At 42.3% G+C, this 19,362-nt stretch overlaps 2 protein-coding genes across 2 annotated transcripts; one reads left to right on the plus strand and one right to left on the minus strand.

The window, feature by feature from the left end:
- Window positions 1–40: 40 nt before the first annotated feature.
- Window positions 41–8,070, minus strand: gys1 (glycogen synthase 1 (muscle)). Its single transcript, XM_084036175.1, has 16 exons — window positions 7,971–8,070; window positions 5,484–5,602; window positions 5,141–5,322; window positions 4,438–4,629; window positions 4,028–4,213; window positions 3,746–3,890; window positions 3,435–3,552; window positions 3,204–3,324; window positions 3,012–3,118; window positions 2,857–2,916; window positions 2,498–2,690; window positions 2,033–2,159; window positions 1,842–1,937; window positions 1,585–1,748; window positions 1,417–1,497; window positions 41–1,309 (listed from the first exon to the last, which is right to left on the minus strand). The coding sequence occupies exons 2-16, from the start codon at window positions 5,599–5,601 to the stop codon at window positions 1,064–1,066; spliced, it is 2,136 nt and encodes a 711-aa protein (XP_083892301.1). The 5' UTR covers window position 5,602; window positions 7,971–8,070; the 3' UTR covers window positions 41–1,063.
- Window positions 8,071–9,462: 1,392 nt separating this feature from the next.
- Window positions 9,463–18,591, plus strand: pold1 (polymerase (DNA directed), delta 1, catalytic subunit). Its single transcript, XM_084036174.1, has 27 exons — window positions 9,463–9,612; window positions 10,255–10,443; window positions 10,945–11,058; window positions 11,206–11,346; window positions 11,494–11,619; window positions 11,797–11,965; window positions 12,276–12,390; window positions 12,549–12,678; window positions 12,821–12,987; window positions 13,108–13,212; window positions 13,419–13,559; window positions 13,671–13,781; window positions 13,949–14,140; window positions 14,230–14,318; window positions 14,427–14,543; window positions 14,713–14,826; window positions 14,931–15,078; window positions 15,969–16,064; window positions 16,240–16,377; window positions 16,564–16,739; window positions 16,862–17,014; window positions 17,119–17,221; window positions 17,331–17,463; window positions 17,762–17,875; window positions 17,986–18,038; window positions 18,175–18,272; window positions 18,373–18,591. Exons 2-27 carry the CDS (start codon window positions 10,257–10,259, stop codon window positions 18,458–18,460), a joined length of 3,318 nt encoding a protein of 1,105 aa, XP_083892300.1. The 5' UTR covers window positions 9,463–9,612; window positions 10,255–10,256; the 3' UTR covers window positions 18,461–18,591.
- The last annotated feature ends 771 nt before the right edge of the window (window positions 18,592–19,362 follow it).

Below are 19,362 nucleotides of genomic sequence, written 5' to 3' on the forward strand. Positions count from 1 at the left end.
ACAGAGAAAACGTGATAATTTGTAAAAACACTAATAGGTATATATATATTTAAACTTTATTATTAGTTAATCTAATGCAACTCTTACAGGAAGTGTGACTGTAGTTTTCCTTCTGCCATTACAGATAAATAGTCTCTCTCTTATCTCCTTCACAGTTTAAACATTGTTACCATCGCAGTACCTTTTTTCCCCTCTTTGTCTCACCTCCGTTCACCATTAAATACTTGTCGAAACAGGCAAACCTGGGAATAATCCACACAAGCGCACAGTCGGTTAAAGAGGAGCGTTGTTCATTGGTGATCGCCAGTGAAAGGATGTGATACAATAAGGTGCAGTTTTTCACAAAAATAAGAAAAAAAACAGCTGTTTTTTGTTTTCTGATGCTATATCTATTCTGGGAAGTGTTGTAGGAAACAAGGCATTTGAAAGAAAGAGAAAGATGTTACAAGGTGGACACTGGAGTTGAAGCTATAAATCACCATCATCATCGTAGCACGTTTAAGCCAAACACAAGTAAAAACAACAGGTGCTCTTTGTCGGTACTTGCAGCAACTGTGTAGTGATTACAATCTGGTAAAAAGGAGGTTTGTTCTTTTCCCTGCTTTGACCCACCTTTGAATCAAGTATAAAATCTCCTCTAGCTACTCAAAAATAATCCTCTATTATTAGTTTAGACTGACAGTGTGTTTTTCAGTGTTAAACTCCAAAAAATCCAGCAATCCTGATTTTTTTTTTTTCCCCACATTGAGCTGTTTTTTTTTAAGCCCTTTCTAGCAGCTGCATTTTCTCCACAAAGCAAACCAATGCTTGCACTGCTGGTGTAACTGAAACTATACCTAAACATATCAAACTGACAGATATTTTCTAAAAATTCTGAGGTACGAACAGGTTGGGAAGACACTGACAGTGATGCAAATTTTCCACAACAAGCCAATATTAAATGTATCACCCGCATTCACACAACTGCACTCATGTTTACAAGTACAAGGATGACTTTAACAGTTGCCACAGATAAAGTTTCACTAGTGATGTCTTGCATGTACCGTATGTATTTGTACGCGTCTCAGTTTTTCTCGCTTGTGACACTATCGCCGTTTCCATTGGCTCCCAGGACAACAGGAGACTTATTTTTGAACGGTAGGGCGTAGGGCTGGCGGATGTTCACCCGGTCCTTCTCTGCCTCCAGATCCTCGTCGTAGCGTTCGTCTTCATCGTTGTCCTCCGCCTCGCTGTGGTGGGGGGAAGAGTGGCGGGACAGAGCCGGAGATGGAGGCACAGAGGCTGGTCGAGGGTAACGGAAACCCGAGGTCTGAGGGCGAGAACCAAAAGGCATCAGAATCTCAAAACAGTGGGTGGACGTGTAAAGATTTCAACCCAATGAATGCATAAACAACATGAAGTATTAGGTTAACTTACCGAGGTGGGCTCATGAAGCTCATACATGTATGTTTCAGGGAAGGCTTTAGCCAGGGCCATATGACGGGCAGATATATAATACTAGTGTAGAAAACAGAAAAAAACGACATTAATTCATCTTGAAGTTATCACAAACAAAACATAAGTCTCTGCAATTAAGAATCTCACCCTGCCAAGGTATCTCCAGTCCAAGAGTTCACTCAGACGCTCAGTCCGGTTTCTCTGGATGATCCGCTGGCGCCGACTCTGCTTGCAAAACTGAAACAGGAAGGACGTGAGCTGGTTACAAGACTCGTCGACCCCCCGGTCTCGCCGGTCCAGAATGTAAATACCTGCAAAACAGAAACGTCACATGTGAAACATAGCGTCAGTTATTTTAAATGACTAACTTTGAGAACTTTACAGATAAAGGTTGAGAAACGCACCATATGCTGAGGGGTCTGCTATGTGTTCCTCCATGAAACAGCCAAAGCCTGACAGGTTAGTTGAGATTGACGGAATTCCCATGACTGTGCACTCAGCTGACGGTGACAGAAACAAGGACAAATTAACAGTTTAATATTATATGGTATACCTACACGCATAAATACACGTTGTCGGCATGCGCATGTCATACCTGGCGTGTAGCCCCAAGGCTCGTAGTAAGAGGGGAAGACACCGAGGTGGCAGCCTCTAACAAACTCCTCATAATCCATTGGAAGTAGAGGAGAGGTGGATGAAAGGAACTCAGGATGGAAGATAATCTAAAGTAGGGAGAACCCATTCAGTATCAGTTTTTATTATGGCACACAGTGTGAGCAGCAAAGTGTAATTCTTGGTCACAACATTGTGCCGTAAAAATCACAATAAGGAGTGATAATCTGTGGAAACTTGAATCGTGAGCCCTCCTGAAATTAAATGATATTGCATACATACACAATATATTATTAGTAATGTTTATGATGCCTTTAAATTTATGGTGTTAAGCCCCCGAAACCTGCAAATTAAACGTATTATGTGTGTGTATAGATATATGCAGACACGTTGGATGAACAACAACACCGTTTTGTTGCTTCCATGGACAGCTGCCAGCTGACCTTACCTTGACACGGTCAGCAGAGCTGTTGAAAAGGCCGACGCGGCGGACACAGTTAAGAATGGGGTCGCTGCTGTCCTCCAGCATGTTATGGGTGCAGACTGGAGGCTGGCATTGTCTCTGAGTTGCGAAGATGGCACGCTTCATTATAGTGAAATCCTCCTTGTCAATCATCTTTGACACATCTGGCAGCTGCCCACTGATACAAACAGCTTTGTTAAGACTTCAGTTGGATATTTATTAACACGACTAAATTCAACCAGCTTGTTTAAACATCACGTTTATATTTTAGACAGATTTAGAATGTAGATATATCTGGGTCTGATGGGAAACTTCATGAAGTAGACTGAAAGTTTTCAACTTACACTAGAAGTGACTCATAAAGTTTCTTTCCGAAACGTTCCTTCACAGTCTGAGCAGTATCCCTGTCAGGGATGAAAACAAAGAGAAGTTTTATAAGACAACTTTAAACACTTTTCCACAAAGTCAAGTATGAAGGAGTGATTAGCAGAATCCTCACCAAAGCTGTTTCCTGACTGCTTGACCCTTCAAGGTCTCCACATTGAAGTTGTTTGTTCGAGCTGGCATGATGAAGAATGCAATGACGGTCACATCACTGTGGTTGACCTGCAACAGTGACAAGAACATGGGGGTTGCAATATCATAACAAAGATTCACCAGATGTGCACACATGCACTTCTATTGACCTTACCCTCAGCAGATAGTTGAGTCTGGCTAAAGCTTCCAAGAAGATGTCGGCTCCTTTGTTGGAGAACTCATACCTTCCAGCGATGAAGAGGAACAGACACTTGTCCAGGTTGAAGTCAAGGTGCCTGATGGTCAAACACAAGTTAAAATCTGTCACAAGAGCTGGACGAGTGTAGCACTAACAATCAGGACATTCATGTGATGTGATTTTATAATGTTATGTTGTGTATCTGACCCGTAGAAGTGTCCCCTGACGAACTCCTGAATCCGATTCTTGCTCTGAGCGTGGAGGTTTTGAAACTCGTGCACGGCGGAGAACTTCTTCACGTTGAGCCCGTTGGGTGTGACGATGTCTGTGTGTGAAGCGAGAGGTTAAGGACATTAAACGCAACACCCAGAGACAAAAACTCAAATTCAAACATAAAGAATCTAATTAAATTGATGAAACATTCAGAAAGAAAGCAGTCAGAAAAAGACCAGCTAAGGCCAGTGACAAATGAAGAAAGGAAGCTTCTGAATTCCACACACTGAATCAACTCCACACACCTGGTTTCCTCTTGAGCAGGTACTCCGCCTCAATGGCTGTGATCTGTGACACCGTGGTGAAGACATGGGCACAGTGAGCAGCTGCCCGCTCTATACAGTAGCGGTGGTAGATCTGTCGGTCGCCTGCTTCCTTATCCACGTTGAACTGAACACAAACAAGTGAGCGAGTTGATGAAGTACTTGTTGAATACCTGATTATGTACTTTTAATTTACATACAGAAGAGTCAAAATGAACTTTTGTGTTTGTGATATTACATGATATTACACGGTACAAAACGTACCTCAGCAAGTCTGTTATAGAAGTCCACATTTCCAGCACACAGGTATCGTCCCAGCAGTGTGGCGTGAGTGGTGAAAACGGTTGCAATGGGCAGCTGTCTCTGTCTAGTCAACACCAAGCCCAGGCCAGCCAACCACTCATGGAAATGGGCCACGATGTGTGGAGACCCCTCACTCTGGGCCGCAAACTGCAATATGGAGGAAAGCGGGGTTAATATGGACAAGACATACACATTAACACGCATTAAAACAGACATTTTTCAGGTATCTTCAAGGGTTTTGACATTTCAAAGCTACAGAATGATTTAGAGTCTTCTTTCTGCACATTTACATGCAGTTTTCATCCTCTTCTTTTCACACGACTAAAACATTTCCATTTTTATCACTTTGTCACAGTTTTCTTGCTGCGGACCTCTCCGAGAAGCCAGGCCGTCAGGAAGCCAAACAGCACGGCATCGTTAGCCTCGCGGTCGAACCACGGCACGCCAATGTCACAAAGCTCCCACAATTCACTCTTCCAGCTGTCCAGAGACCAGGCGGTGAACGCGACGTCAATCAGAATGACATAGGGACTGCCCTCAATAAGCCAGCGCCCGAAGTAGACCTGCAGGGAAATGGAGAAAAGGGTGAGAAAATCACTTTATTCCTTACATTTTTTTTTCTTTAAATGGCCGCACGCCGTGTTGCCGAATTGCAATCGATATATCACTTCAAGTATGGCTAACCTGGAATGCCTGACATGATTTAATGTACTAATACAGGACCAAAATATCTTTTTTAGCTACACTAACTGCGTTCTGTTTCTGAGCTTCTAAACTCCTTGTCGTGACCCATAAATCCACAGAAACTCTAGAGTGACACAGCACAGTCATCTATTTCTGGAGTGTGTTTTTGAGAGAGAGAGAGAGAGACAGTGAGACACTGATATAACCTCTAACCTTTGAGAGGAAATGTCACTGGGTTTAGGGACGTGGTCAGCGACAGACGGCTGAAAAAAAGTGTACTTCACATTCAGCAACCTCACTCTATAAGCCCTCCGACTATGTTTAGCGTACAAATTTAATTCTGAGGCGTATGTGTGTGTGTGTATATATATACACTGTGTATATTAGTACCTTACACCCACTGGAGTTCATCTTGTCAATGGTTCTCTTCAGCACGGGGTTGGTGGGCTCTATCAGCTCCACCTGAGTGCGCACGTTGCTCTCCACGTAAGGACCCACCAGGAAATAGTTCTCCCCCCATTCCTCCGCGGTCAGACGGGCTTTGGTCTGGATGACGGTGTAGATGCCTCCAACTTCACACATGCAGCAAACATGCCACATGTACGCACACGAAGTTCAGACAAAAGATATAATGTGATTCAACCTGATATTTATATACATATACTCATATTACGACTTACAATACGTTTATTCAATATGTATTTTCATTCAGTGTTTATACACGTAAACCAACCTTTGTTAGCGACTTCCCACGCAATTTCAAAAAGAACAGCGTCTTCCAAATCAAACTCCTCGTCCCACTCCTCCAGTCCTGACAGGGACGTGACAGAGAGGCTGCGAGCCAGCGGCATGCTGGGTAAACATAGAACACACTCAGCTTCCACATGTGCATTCACTGTACATGATGTACTTGTCACTTATTGACCTTTTTTTTACCAAAAGTCTCTTGAAATGTGGGCAAGTCACACTCAGATTGACACCTTTTCTATGTTTTTATTTCTTTCCAAAGCCATATTATATTAACTTTGGGACAAAAAAAACATGCATTACATTTGGTTTGAAACTCTGGCTTTAAACCAGTTGCTTGTGATGACAAACGCTGAAGGACTTTATTGGTTTTCTCAAATGTATGGATGTAAAGTTTCTCTGGATAACACTATCAGGGAAACCTCCAGCTTAAATTACACCTTTTTTTTTTTTAGATAACGCAACTTTCTCTTGACCAACATTTCTCAAGTATGTCATCAACGAACTGCGAATCCACGCATTTCACAAGACGATTACGTTATACTATTGTGAAATATACCCTTCTCAATTCCTTTACTACAATTATCTCTGATGTAACTCACAAGATTTAATTAAAAAAATGTATGGTTTTTTTTCTTCTTCAAAATTGGAATATACTGTATGTTTAAAACATTATCTCACACATTATCATTTCTTGTAATTTAATAAGCTTAACCTTTGGTTTTTCTTATAGGAAACCCTGTGCAAACACACAAAACTCAAGTAGTACATTAGGTTATAGGTATTCAACTTATATATATGTGTGTGACTGTGTGTTGACAGTATGTGCTCCGTCTATAATCTAAGATGGTCAAAGGGCTTCTTCTGCCTACAACTGCTTTTAACACACACACACATTTTAAATATTTATTTATGCCCACATATAAAGAAGTACAAGGGTTCTTGCACAAGGGACATAAACACTGCCAGTGCAGTTGACAATGGAAGACGGTCAGACACAAAACGCCTGGGCAGCTGAACGCAGTTACATACAAAATGACCTACAGGTCAGATAGAAAACAGACATTTAAGGATACAAAAAACAACGTCTCCTCCAGATTGAACGGCTACCAATAATAACTGAGACTGAGCAGTACCTGGCCAACTGTTTAGCTCTTCTTTTAGGGAGGCCGGCCATCTGAAGGCCCCTCACAACCAACTTATGCGCATGCCCCAGACTACCAAATATAAAGACTAGAAGTTTACACCTGTAGCCTAGCTGAGAGATGGTCTGCTTCAGCACACACACACACACACACACATACACACACACACACACACACAGTCTACTACATGTCTCTGCTATATGTAAAATCTTAACTGCTTTGCTACACCAGACATAAAGAGCATAAGTCCTGTCAATGCCTACTGCAACAGAAAAAGTTGAATTACTCATCAATCAAAATACAACTTTGTGTTAAGTTCCTACTTGCAAAAATGGTGCAACTTTTTGAACAATTGGGAGTGGCATGGGTAAGGATGCAGGAAGTGAGAATTAAGGGCATGGATCAGGTACAAACTTGATCCAGCCGTTCATGCCTTGGCACTTGATGACTAAAAAAATGTCGAAATTGTATTGAGACATGTGGACAATTACGAAAAACATCCAGTGCACAAACAATAGGTTACACATAGAGAGGGAAATGCTCGTCCACCTGTACAACAATCCAGTCAACAATTTGGTGTTTATACTGCTCATCAGAAATTCAACCTGGGTATAGACTCTTCTACCATGGGGCAGATACTGTGCTGGAGTGCTCCTGATAGCACTGGACAAAGGAGAGTCACTGTCCAAGCATGATAAATATCCTCAAATTGAATAGATACATTCTCGAAGAAACTTTCCTTCATTTGAATGCACACTGGACTACCTTAAATAGAGCATCTAGATCCTTCCACAAACATGATAACACCACATACACCAAATACCAATTTACCAAATTGCTGAAACTGATCTGCAGCTCATTTCTTCAGGGACAACCCTGGGATTCCCTCGGGATGTGGTGGGGAACCCTCACTTTGCTTGGGACGCCACTCAATATGATGCTCCATGATAAATGACTGCCACTCATGCCCTTGCCAATGTCATAGCAGTTGACTGATATTTTTTGCTTTGAACTGCCCAGTGGGCCTACAGGTCTGGTAAAAGAACAAGACCCAAGCCAGGCGAGTGGGGACGCGCTGAGCGTCCGCCGTCGACACCACAGGTGAATATAGCCCCGTTAAACCCAACAGCAGACCACTGACGCATGCATGGTGCTGTATATGTATATATACGTTTGCTCATGGGTTGAGGAGCGAACGTGACATCAGGCACACACTGCAGCTGACGGCGCGCGCAAAGGACACACCGTCCCGATGCGCGCCCCCGTGTATTGAGGAAGTATTATCATTATGGACAATCAAAAAAAAAAGAGACAAGAAATCGACTCACCCTTCGGTTTTTGTCACAACTTCACGAAGATGAACAACACATTGGCAGCTGTCGCAGTCAATCCAACAACAAAAAACAAAAAAAAATGTAACCAGCGGAGAGTGAGGGAAGGGGGCGTGGTTTTTAAATGCCAGCGATTCACATTGGTTTGGTGCGTCTGCTGTCAGATGAGGGAGAAGACGCCCATGGCTTCGTGCACGCAGGCAGGAAGAGGGTTGGGTTGGTGAATGCGGGGTTTCTGCTGCCACATTATTAATGAGCTCCATTCCTATTGGCCTCCTCTGCGCCTCTGCGCTCAACGTGACGGGAACCGGGCGTCTTCCTCAGCCGAGGGATGCGATTGGCTGAGCGCAGGTTAGGGGCGTTGCAGTGGATGGTGAATTCTCTTTTCATCCATACAAAAGAGGGGAGTCATGGGAAACCGGGCAACTTTTTCTTTTTTTTCTCCTTTACTCAATGAGGAGGGGGGAGAGTTATTTATAATGTCTTCTAAGGGTGAGAGCATAGTTTTGAGAGTACAACGTGACCAGTGACATTAAGACACCCAACCCCTCGACATATCTCTGTGATCTGTACGATCCCTTTCCACTGGCTGCTATCTGTCTAACCCACCAACACTTTCTACGCATGTAACACCTCACCACACAGAATATATTGGTAAATCCCCTGAAAATAAGCGTGGGAGACTGTCAGTATCCGAGACCCCTGATTTCAGTAAAGATCTGCACAGCCGAGGGGCCACTGAGCACGGCATTATCCTCCTGCCAGCTTCAGAGATGTTGGCTCGCGACCTCTGACCGTGTGTTTATGTGTTTCTGGAGGGGGGAGAGCCTCAACAACTTTCAAGGATCAGTACACACAAACACAGTTGCTTTTATTTAGTAACCATTTTTAATTGTGGATAACTATTACACTAGATTACAAAAGGCTGATCTGTTGATGACTGATTTAAGGTCAGTTAGGACTGATTTAACTCACCAACATAGAAGTTAACTCAACTCTGTAGTGAATGGACGACTAGTCATCCCATTATCAGGACTTTTACACCGCTGCCTTCCTTCTACTGCAGTATCGTTAAAATCCCAAGACATATAATAATAATGATGTAACTTCACTATGTAAGTGAAGTTAGTGAGTTTCACTGAACACATTTACATGATAATGAATATAATAGGCACACTATCAACGATAAAACGTCTTACTTTTAACAATAAAATGTAGAATAAAGCGTTTGGTTTGTGCAAATTCTTATTATTAGATAGAGTAAATACGCCCCCCACCCTTTTTGCCGGTTTTCTCCTCGCCGCTGCGTACGTCGTGACGTAAATTTGCCGGGAACACACGGTCTTTCTGATACACTAGGTGTAGTCAAAACAGCGTCGAACATCCTCTTCAGCAACGCCGAGTTCCCGCCTCGTCCGTGACGTCACTGTCCACTCCTTTTCTGTTGGGTCTCGTAAAACGAAAATTTCCGCGCTTTCGTCGGTGAGAGTTCACAAATTGAAGCAGAGTGGCGGGAGCTGTGATGAACCCAGGGGGTGTTGTCGACGAGAAGTAACAGTCGTACTTTTATACTTTCTGCAGAGGTTTTCCGTCGGTTGTCTTGACAGGTTTCACGGCGAGATCAGTCCTACGTTTTGTGGTAAGATCAGCTTTGGCGCGAGACTGTTGCGTGTTTACCCTACGCTTGCTATGCTAGCTTCCTGCTCACTACAAGAGTTATAACAATCCCTCCGCGAATATAACTCCACGTAAACGGCGTCGCCGGAATACTGGCTCATTACGCCCGGCAGAGAAACGTTGCAGCATTAACACGTGGACAGGTTGCACACCGAATCGAAAGTATTGGATAGCTAACTGATATTTGGCTAACTAGTACCTAAGCTAGTTGTGATGGCAACTGTATAATGTGATGTGTGAAGTTAGCAGTTAAGCAGCAGTCATGCTAGTTACATGGCTGTATTATGTGGAATATGGAGGGTTAATTGCGATTTAATTCTGTCCTTTATCTCGCTGCTGCACTTAATCCCATCCACTGAATACATAGACAAGCAACAATAACATAAACACAGTCAAATTGTTTCTGTTCAGCCTAACCTTTCAGATGTATATTATCAAAATGTTAGCTTTCTTTGTAGTTGTTAAGCTCTTCCAATTGTACAGTTGGATTTTCTTGTTTTGATTCTGTTTACTACTATTGCTATGATATCATCATTGCCTGCTTAACAAAGTTAAGTTTCAGTTTTCACTAACGTGCGTTCTGCCCCCTTACATTTTCTTACAGGCATGGATTATAAGAAACGCAATGGTGGCCCGTATAAGGCTGGTGCGACCCAGGCCAAACGGGGTAAACCAGCTGGAGAATGGGAGGACAGTCCATCGCACTTTGAAGAGGAATTATCCATGTTTGATGACGCAGATATGGAGACGGAGGAGAGGGAGGGGCAGGCCGGCCATGATGTTATTCCCGTAGGTGCGTATTGCACAATGGTTTTCCTGCTTTAGAAGGAGATTATTTACTTTATGTAAATGACATGCATACTTGTATCAAAACTGTTCTATATAATGTCTATATTTCACATACTGAAGCTGGTAATTTTCTTAAACATCCACAGCTACAAAAAATAATAATCGTGTTTATTTTACAGTGTGATTTTTCTCATTTTAGGTAAGTGACTCATTTGTGTGGCCGGTAGCTCTAACAAATCAGTCTGAATGGTTGCATTGGCAATCCAGTTATGTCTTGAGTTAATTAGGCATGCTTAGCCTTCCAGCTTTGCCATGACCCTCAACGATACCCTGATGGCTGGATGGATAACTTAGGAATTCAAGCGTGTGCTCTGTGGAACTAATTTGCAATCAATCCAGGCTATCATTCCAACTTCTGATGATTCTGATTAGTTCTACTTGGCCCATTGTGATGATAAATAATTCACTTTGGTTTTATGTCTGTCTTATCACCTTGTTTCTTCAGGGGACCTCTTCTCAGCAGACCTCAACCCTCGTTGGCGGCGGCCTCAAGCTCCTTCACTGGACCCGACATCTGGGAATTTGGTGTTCCAGCAGATTGATCTCGACTATTATTTAGGTAATTATCAGAGATGACTTGGTTATCTTGGCTTCTTTGCTGTTTTGGATCTAAAATAAAGTGAAGAACATGTCCACCTTCTCAAATGCCGTTACTGCATGTGAGACGAAATGGTACGGATGTTGTTTCCACGTTTGTGTTATGCAGGAGCAACGGTGGCTGGCATGCCTGGTCAGATACAGGGAAACGTCCCAATCATTCGAATGTTTGGGGTGACGGACGCTGGCAACAGCGTGTGTTGCCACATCCACGGATTTGCACCGTACTTCTATGTTCCTGCACCGACTGGTGAGCACAATTATTTTAAGTTGCTCAATAGAGTACATTTCTCTCTTTAGGGCATGTCAATTTTCATAGTTTCAGTTTTGGGGGACTAAAATGATTATTTCTTACTAATTTTTACAATATTTCCCACTTTCTGCTTTCTTTGAAAAGGATTCAAGGCTGATGACCTGGGTGAATTTAAAAGAGAGTTGAACTCTGTCGTCCTAAAGGACATGCGATCCAATAAAGACAACATCTCTGTCACAGTGTTGGCTGTGGACATTTCCCGCAAAGAGAGTATGTAAAGTCATTCTTTAACACTCACAAGTAGCATGTTTGATCAAATTATTTTTGAATCAAGAAGGCTGATCTTAATTACAAATAATTTGATAATAAATGTACTCACACAGTGCATAAAATTAGGCTTTCATCATGATTCTTGGATTTAAATTCTTTATTTTCTCTTTCCTGCAGACATGTATGGTTACCATGGGAAACGGAGTCTGGATTTTTTGCGGATAACCATGGCGATGCCTCGTCTCATCGCCCCAGCAAAGAGACTGCTGGAGCAGGGCTTCAAATTTGGACACTTCCCCATCCAGGGTTATCAAGCCTATGAGGCCAACATAGATTTTGAGATAAGGTGTGTTATATAAAATCGGTAAAGGTGATTTGATAACTTGACGGGGAGATGGAAGCACTGAGCATCTTGTTAAAATATTTGTTTGCGACTGGATCATATTCACACAATGCAGACCAGTATTGCTTTACAAAGAAAGTTGTGGAATTTTGTGCAATTTGAAGATCTAATTATTAAAATGTGGAAAAAAAGGTCACACAATGAGCACAGAAGGAGGAAAAATCAACCCTTAGGAGACAATCATTGTTAGTTTTTAATTGTTTTTTCACAAAACAGTTGAGTAGAAGCCACATTTTCTTCTCCGTGTTCTCAGGTTTATGGTGGACAGTGATGTGGTGGGATGCTGCTGGATTGAACTTCCCAAAGGCAAGTACAGAGTGCGTGAAGAGAAAAGCATGGGGGCATCGGATGCTCGGCACCCAGGCAAGGTAGGTCGAGTTAACATCTGTCACAGCAACAATTACGCTACATTGGTCATCAGCTCACTTTCCTTTTGAGTGCCTTCAATGACCTTCATGTAAATTTGGTTCTGTCAGGCTTTAACTAATGTCGTTCATGAATCCTCTCCACCTGTTTTGTCCTCCAGGTGTCCTTGTGTCAGTATGAGGTGGATGTGGGATGGACAGATCTGATTAGTCACCCTGCAGAGGGAGACTGGCAGAGGATCGCACCGCTCAGGGTGCTCAGCTTTGACATCGAGTGTGCAGGAAGAAAAGGTGAGTTTCTTTCTTTCGGACATTCTTATTAGACCTCATACATTCTATTACCCCTCGCAAACATTTTGTGTACGAGGCCTGATCATACTTTGTGAAAAGGAAATGCAGAATTTGACTCTGGCATCAACACGTTTCTTTCCAGGAATCTTCCCAGAAGCAGACAAAGACCCTGTGATTCAGATAGCGTCTATGGTGCAGCGGCAGGGTGAGACGGAGCCCTTCATACGCACCGTGTTCACTCTCCAGTCCTGTTCTAGCATCGTGGGCTCCCAGATATTGTGCTTTACACAGGAGAAACAGCTGCTGCAGGTAAACACGCTGGCCTCAGTAAGGCACCGAAAAACATAGATGTTCTGCCATTTCCATGCACCCTTGTTTTGTTGATAATTTATAATGTCATTGTGTTTCTGTTGATGTCTGTGTGAGCAGAGCTGGGCGGAATTTTTGAGGACTGTGGACCCAGACATCATCACAGGATATAACATCCAGAACTTTGACTTTCCCTACTTGCTCAACAGGGCAGCTGCTTTAAAGGTTAGATGGAGCCACATTTATCCACCACTTTCATGCAATACCTCGTCCTATAATCACCAGATGTATGGAAATGCATACCTAAACACTGCCTCCAGAAGAGTGTATTTGTATTAGAAATATTGAGATTTGCCTTTTCTATTTGGAGTCTGATATTCCTTTCTCCCCTCCCCTTTTTTCCTCAATCAAACATGTTCTTTTGTGTTCAGGTGAATCTCTTTCCTTACCTCGGCCGAGTGCGAGGCATCAAATCAGTCTTGCGTGACCTAAATTTCCAGAGCAAGCAGATGGGCCGCAGAGAGAACAAGATCATAAACATGGAGGGCCGGGTTCAGTTTGATCTTCTGCAGGTCAGCTCCAATTACAGCAACAGAAATCACAACCTTACTACACAGTTAGTATCTGGTGCATTGTTTTGGGGAAGAATGTTTTCAGGAAAATGATTGGTTTGTTTCTCTCAGGTTCTCCTCAGGGACTACAAGCTGCGCTCGTACACACTCAATGCTGTGAGTTTCCACTTCCTGCAAGAACAGAAAGAGGATGTGCAACATTCCATTATCACTGATCTGCAGGTAAAGCACAAACCAGTAACCTTGTTTCTAAAAGTGTCTGGTTATCATTAAGAACATTCAATCATATCGATATTTAAATGTGTTTTTTTCTGCAAGGATCTCACACATTAAAAAAAAATGCTCGTATTGAGTTTTTGCTGTTTTTTTCCTAACCCTCCCCATCACAGAATGGTAACGAACAGACACGTCGTCGGTTGGCCGTCTACTGCCTGAAAGATGCCTACCTCCCACTGCGCTTGCTGCAGAAGCTAATGTGTGTGATTAACTACATGGAGATGGCAAGAGTGACCGGTGTGCCTCTCACCTACCTGCTCTCAAGAGGACAGCAGATCAAAGTCGTCTCTCAGCTTCTGCGACAGGTAACAAAGACGGACACAGGGGCCAGGAACATATGTGTGCATACAGATTTAAGGACAGAAATGTTAAGTGCCTGTCCATTCCTGCGTAGGCCATGAAACAGGACCTGGTCATGCCAGTTGTAAAGACAGAAGGAGGAGAAGACTACACTGGAGCGACTGTCATTGAGCCAGAAAAAGGGTATTTATGTCTGCCGTTTGTGTGACTCCTTTCTGCTCTTGTTGTTGATGGTTTGGTGTGTGCAAGTTTTCCATTTTCCTTTCCATCACCACCTTCTTCTCTGTCTAGGTATTACAGCGTTCCAATTGCCACCCTAGATTTCTCCTCCTTGTATCCATCCATCATGATGGCTCACAATCTGTGCTACACCACCCTGCTGCAGAAGGGCTCAGCGGAGAGACAGAGGTGAGCAGCTCTTTTTATGTCTACACAAACATGTGCTTTTGTTTTTTCAGCCTGCTAGTTCCCACTTGGACAAGTGAAACAAAGTAGTTAGTACAAAGTAGCCACTTTCTTGCCGTTAATGAGCCGTTAATTTAATGAGCTAATATCTGAAGCGGTTGTTTGTATTCAGCCTCTCACCAGAGGACTTCATTAAGACTCCGACTGGTGATATGTTTGTGAAGAGCTCTGTGAGGAAAGGACTTCTACCTGAGATCCTGGAGAACCTGCTGACTGCCAGGAAGAGGTTTGAATTATTCCAATATATCACAAAATGAAATGATAATGATAATGTCCAGATTTACTACTGTAGTACTGGGTGTACCAGTCTGACACACTGCTGGTCCACAGGGCCAAAACGGAGCTAAAGATGGAGACCGACCCTTTCAAGAGGCAGGTGCTGGACGGCCGACAGTTGGCCCTCAAAATCAGCGCAAACTCTGTCTATGGCTTCACAGGTGCTCAGGTGGGCAAGCTGCCTTGCCTAGAGATTTCACAGGTGAGCACATGACTCTGGGTCTCATGCTGTTCAGTCTTTTTTTTTGTCTGTTTCCTGTGTTCTTCTTTAATTTCATGATGAAGACTATTGTTTTGCATTGATTTGATGTAATACCATTTAAGTGTAGGTTTTTCTTTATCGATCTATCTGCCTCCCTCTCTGTCATAAGCAAAGCAGACGCACCTGTCATACTGAGCCATACAGCATCCTGCTACATAACAACCCAAATTAGCTCTCCTGCTAGTCTCCTAATCTTAAGTGAATGAACACATGTCCTGCACATTAGTTTGATTCGAGCGACAGAACAAATAACCAGGGAAAAGAGCACTGCCAACGTCAATGTGCAAACTACATAGCTATTAGCCTAGGCTGGTTAGTTGCCCGTGTGGTCATTACTCTTTAATACCTTAAACAACAGGCTGTCTCTTAACATATCAAATGTTCACAATTCTGGTCCAACACAACTGTTTTTATTCATACTAAATGAAGTTGTTGCCCCTTGATTTGTTGTCATTCTTCCCTCTATTCTGCACAGATGTGAAGTCAGAGCACAGATGGTAAACAACAATGATGTAGAGCATAGATTAACAGTGAGATGGAAACCACACAACAGGAGGAAATCACAAAAACTTACTGTAATCGTAAAGATGAACCACTACAGGTCGTTTTGTGGAAGGTTGACCTACTTAGTTACACTCTCTATTAGAGCTACGAAAACATCTGCTGCCTTCTTCATGAGCTATTTTGGGATATCATATTTTTCTAAGGCATTGAAAGTTATGGCCTGTAATGTGTCTCTGAATTTGCTCCATGGCCAATGAAAGCTTATTCCAGCACTGCAGATAATTTGGTGAAATTTATTTTGAAACCATTTTTTTTCTCTCATCTAGAGTGTCACAGGTTTTGGAAGACAGATGATTGAGCAAACCAAACAGCTGGTGGAGTCTAAGTACACCCTTTCCAATGGATACCAAGGTGATGCCAAGGTGAGAAATGCATTTAGCTGTTGTTGTTGCTGGTTTACCTTTCATATTGGCATTATTGATCAAGAATGACTGACTGTTATGGATTTTTGAGTTGACTAAAGGTATGGGACCTACTATCTGATGTTTTTGATGGCTCCGCTTTTTGTATTTAATTTAAAAAAATGGTCTTTTATAGGTAATTTATGGGGATACAGATTCCGTCATGGTTAAGCTCGGAGTTGCCACAGTGAGGGAGGCCATGGATGTTGGGAAGGAGGCAGCAGAGTGGGTGTCATCCCATTTCACACCGCCCATCAAACTGGAGTTTGAAAAGGTACTTTTTCTGTCCAAATTAATTATCGAAGCACTTACGCCAGTAATTTCACCATGGAAGTTGTTATTTGAGCATTTCTTTGAGCATCTTTTGAGAATTTGAAACCAAAATGTAAGAGCTGGGTTTTGGGACCACAGGAGAGTTTGAGCATCTTCTCAGCTAATGAGGTCTTTGTCCTTTCCACAGGTGTACTACCCATACCTGCTGATCAACAAGAAGCGTTATGCAGGCCTCTATTTCTCAGCCAGTGCAGACACGCATGACAAGATGGACTGTAAAGGCATTGAAACTGTCCGCAGAGATAACTGCCCTCTGGTGGCAAATCTTATAAACACCTCTCTGCAGAAAATCCTCATTGATAGGTACACACACACACACACACACACACACACACACACACACACGTTGTTTTTTCGATCTACCCTGACCTGCACTATGAGCTGTTAATTTGTTATGAAAGTAACCCCAGCTCTTATTTTGTCAGGGATCCCCAGGGTGCTGTGGCTAATGCTAAAGAAGTGATCTCGGATCTCCTGTGCAACCGCGTCGACATCAGCCAGCTTGTAATCACCAAGGAGCTAACACGCACTGCCCAGGAGTACTCTGCCAAACAGGCACATGTGGAGCTGGCTGAAAGGTCTGTGAACACACACTGAGACGTCTTGGCTAAATAATACTCAAAGGAAAAATGTTCGTGTGTGGTGTGGGTGAGCTAAACCCATTAATATTGATGTTTTACAGGATGAGGAAAAGGGATGCTGGCAGCGCCCCGAACCTGGGAGACCGAGTTCCATACGTCATCATAAAGGCTGCAAAGGGAGTAGCGGCATACATGAAGTCGGAGGTCTGTAGTGTCATCTCAGTCATATTCAATCGTATGATTTAATTTGTGTATCCACCTTTTCTTATGTTTAACCCAACGATAACCCTGATCCTTCTGCATGTCACCTAAGGACCCAATCTACGTGCTGGAGAACAACATTCCCATTGACACACAATACTACCTGGAACATCAGCTGTCCAAGCCCCTGCTGAGAATATTTGAGCCCATCCTGGGAGAGAGCAAGGCAGAGAATGTTCTGCTCAGTAAGTACACACACACACACACACACACACACACACACACACACACACACACACACACCACACACCACACACCACACACCACACACCACACACACACACACACACACACACACACACACACACACACACACACAAATGTAACTCTACTGAAATGTTTTTCTAACCCTAAGTGCAGAAATTCTCTTGTGTCCCAAAATAAATTAAATATATATGTGCTAGTTAAATAAATTACATCTAGCATGTGTTATGTTCTCAAGCTTTAAAACTTAATATTGCTGGTGATTGTGCTTCATTTCAGAGGGCGACCACACGCGCTGTAAGACTGTGTTGACCGCAAAGATCGGGGGCCTCGTGGCGTTTGCTCAGAAGAGGAGCACCTGTATAGGCTGCAAAGCTGTGCTCAAGACGGACGGTTTGTGCCGACTTATTTACTAACTTATTTAAGAGGTTATTTGCTCCTTTTTTGGTGGCAGCAGTGCTAAAGAGCTTTATATCTGTGTAATCCAACTTGTGTCATTGCAGCGGCTGTGTGCGATTTCTGTAAGAAGAAAGAGTCTGAACTGTACCAAAAAGAGGTAGGCAAGATGACTTAATAATTGAAAGTGTGGGTTTTCTTCATTAAATTAAGAAGTAAGGTGTAAATGTTTTAAAACTAGTATAATTCTCCCCTGTCATGTTCAGTGACATTAACATTTAGGTTGTTCTATACAGATCTTTCACCTCAACACACTGGAGGAGCGTTTCTCTCGCCTGTGGACTCAGTGTCAGCGTTGTCAGGGCTCCCTCCACGAGGATGTGCTCTGTACCAGGTACATGTACAGCATGTGTGCATAAATGTACTATTACTGTGTGTTTACTGCAGATAAATGGCTGCGTACATTAACACTGTCCCTCCTGTCTCCTCTACAGTCGGGATTGTCCCATCTTTTACATGAGGAAGAAGGTTCAGAAGGATTTGGACGACCAGAGCAAGCTGGTGAATCGATTTGGATGGTGACCATGGACTCGTGTCATCTGACTGTACTTTTTCTTCTGTTTCTTTTGGTGTTTGTATAAATGCATATATATTGCACTATTTCTATGTTTTCTAAGTAGCTCTCTTTGTAAAATAAAATCAAAAAGCATCTATTCCTTCCTTCTGTGAAAAAGTCATAGTATTGTATGGTGAAAAAATCCTGCTACAAAGGACATAGTATAGTATGTCGAAAAAAAGTCTATGTATAGTTTGTTGAAAAAAGTGAAGAAAAAAATCAGTATATATGTTGAAAAAAATCATGAAAAAAGTCGGTTTAGAATGTTGAAAAAAAATCCATCCATTGTCTACCGCTTATCCTATATTCATGGTCGCGGGGGGGCTGAAGCTGATCCCAGCCGTCATTGGGCGAAGGCAGGGTTCACCCTGGACAGGTTGCCAGTCTATCACAAAAAACATGAAAAAAGTCAGTTTTTTTTAGAATGTTGAAAAAAAAGGAGTCAGTTTAGAATGTTGGAAAAAAAATGAAAAGTCATCTTTAGAATATTGAAAAAAATCATGAAAAAGGTCAGTTTTTTTAGAATGTTGAAAAAAGTCCGTTTTTTAGAATGTTGAAAAAAGTCCGTTTTTTAGAATGTTGAAAAAAAATCATAGCTTTTTAGAATGTTGAAAAAAAAACATGAAAAAAGTCAGTTTAGAATATTGAAAAAAATCATGAAAAAAGTCATTTTTTCGAATGTTTAAAAAAATCATGAAAAACGTCATAGTATAGAATGTTTAAAAAAATCATGAAAAACGTCATAGTATAGAATGTTTAAAAAAATCATGAAAAACGTCATAGTATAGAATGTTTAAAAAAATCATGAAAAACGTCATAGTATAGAATGTTTAAAAAAATCATGAAAAACGTCATAGTATAGAATGTT

This window comes from Eutrigla gurnardus (assembly GCF_963514095.1).
Source record: "Eutrigla gurnardus genome assembly, chromosome: 20".
NCBI classification, from domain to species: Eukaryota; Metazoa; Chordata; class Actinopteri; order Perciformes; family Triglidae; genus Eutrigla; species Eutrigla gurnardus.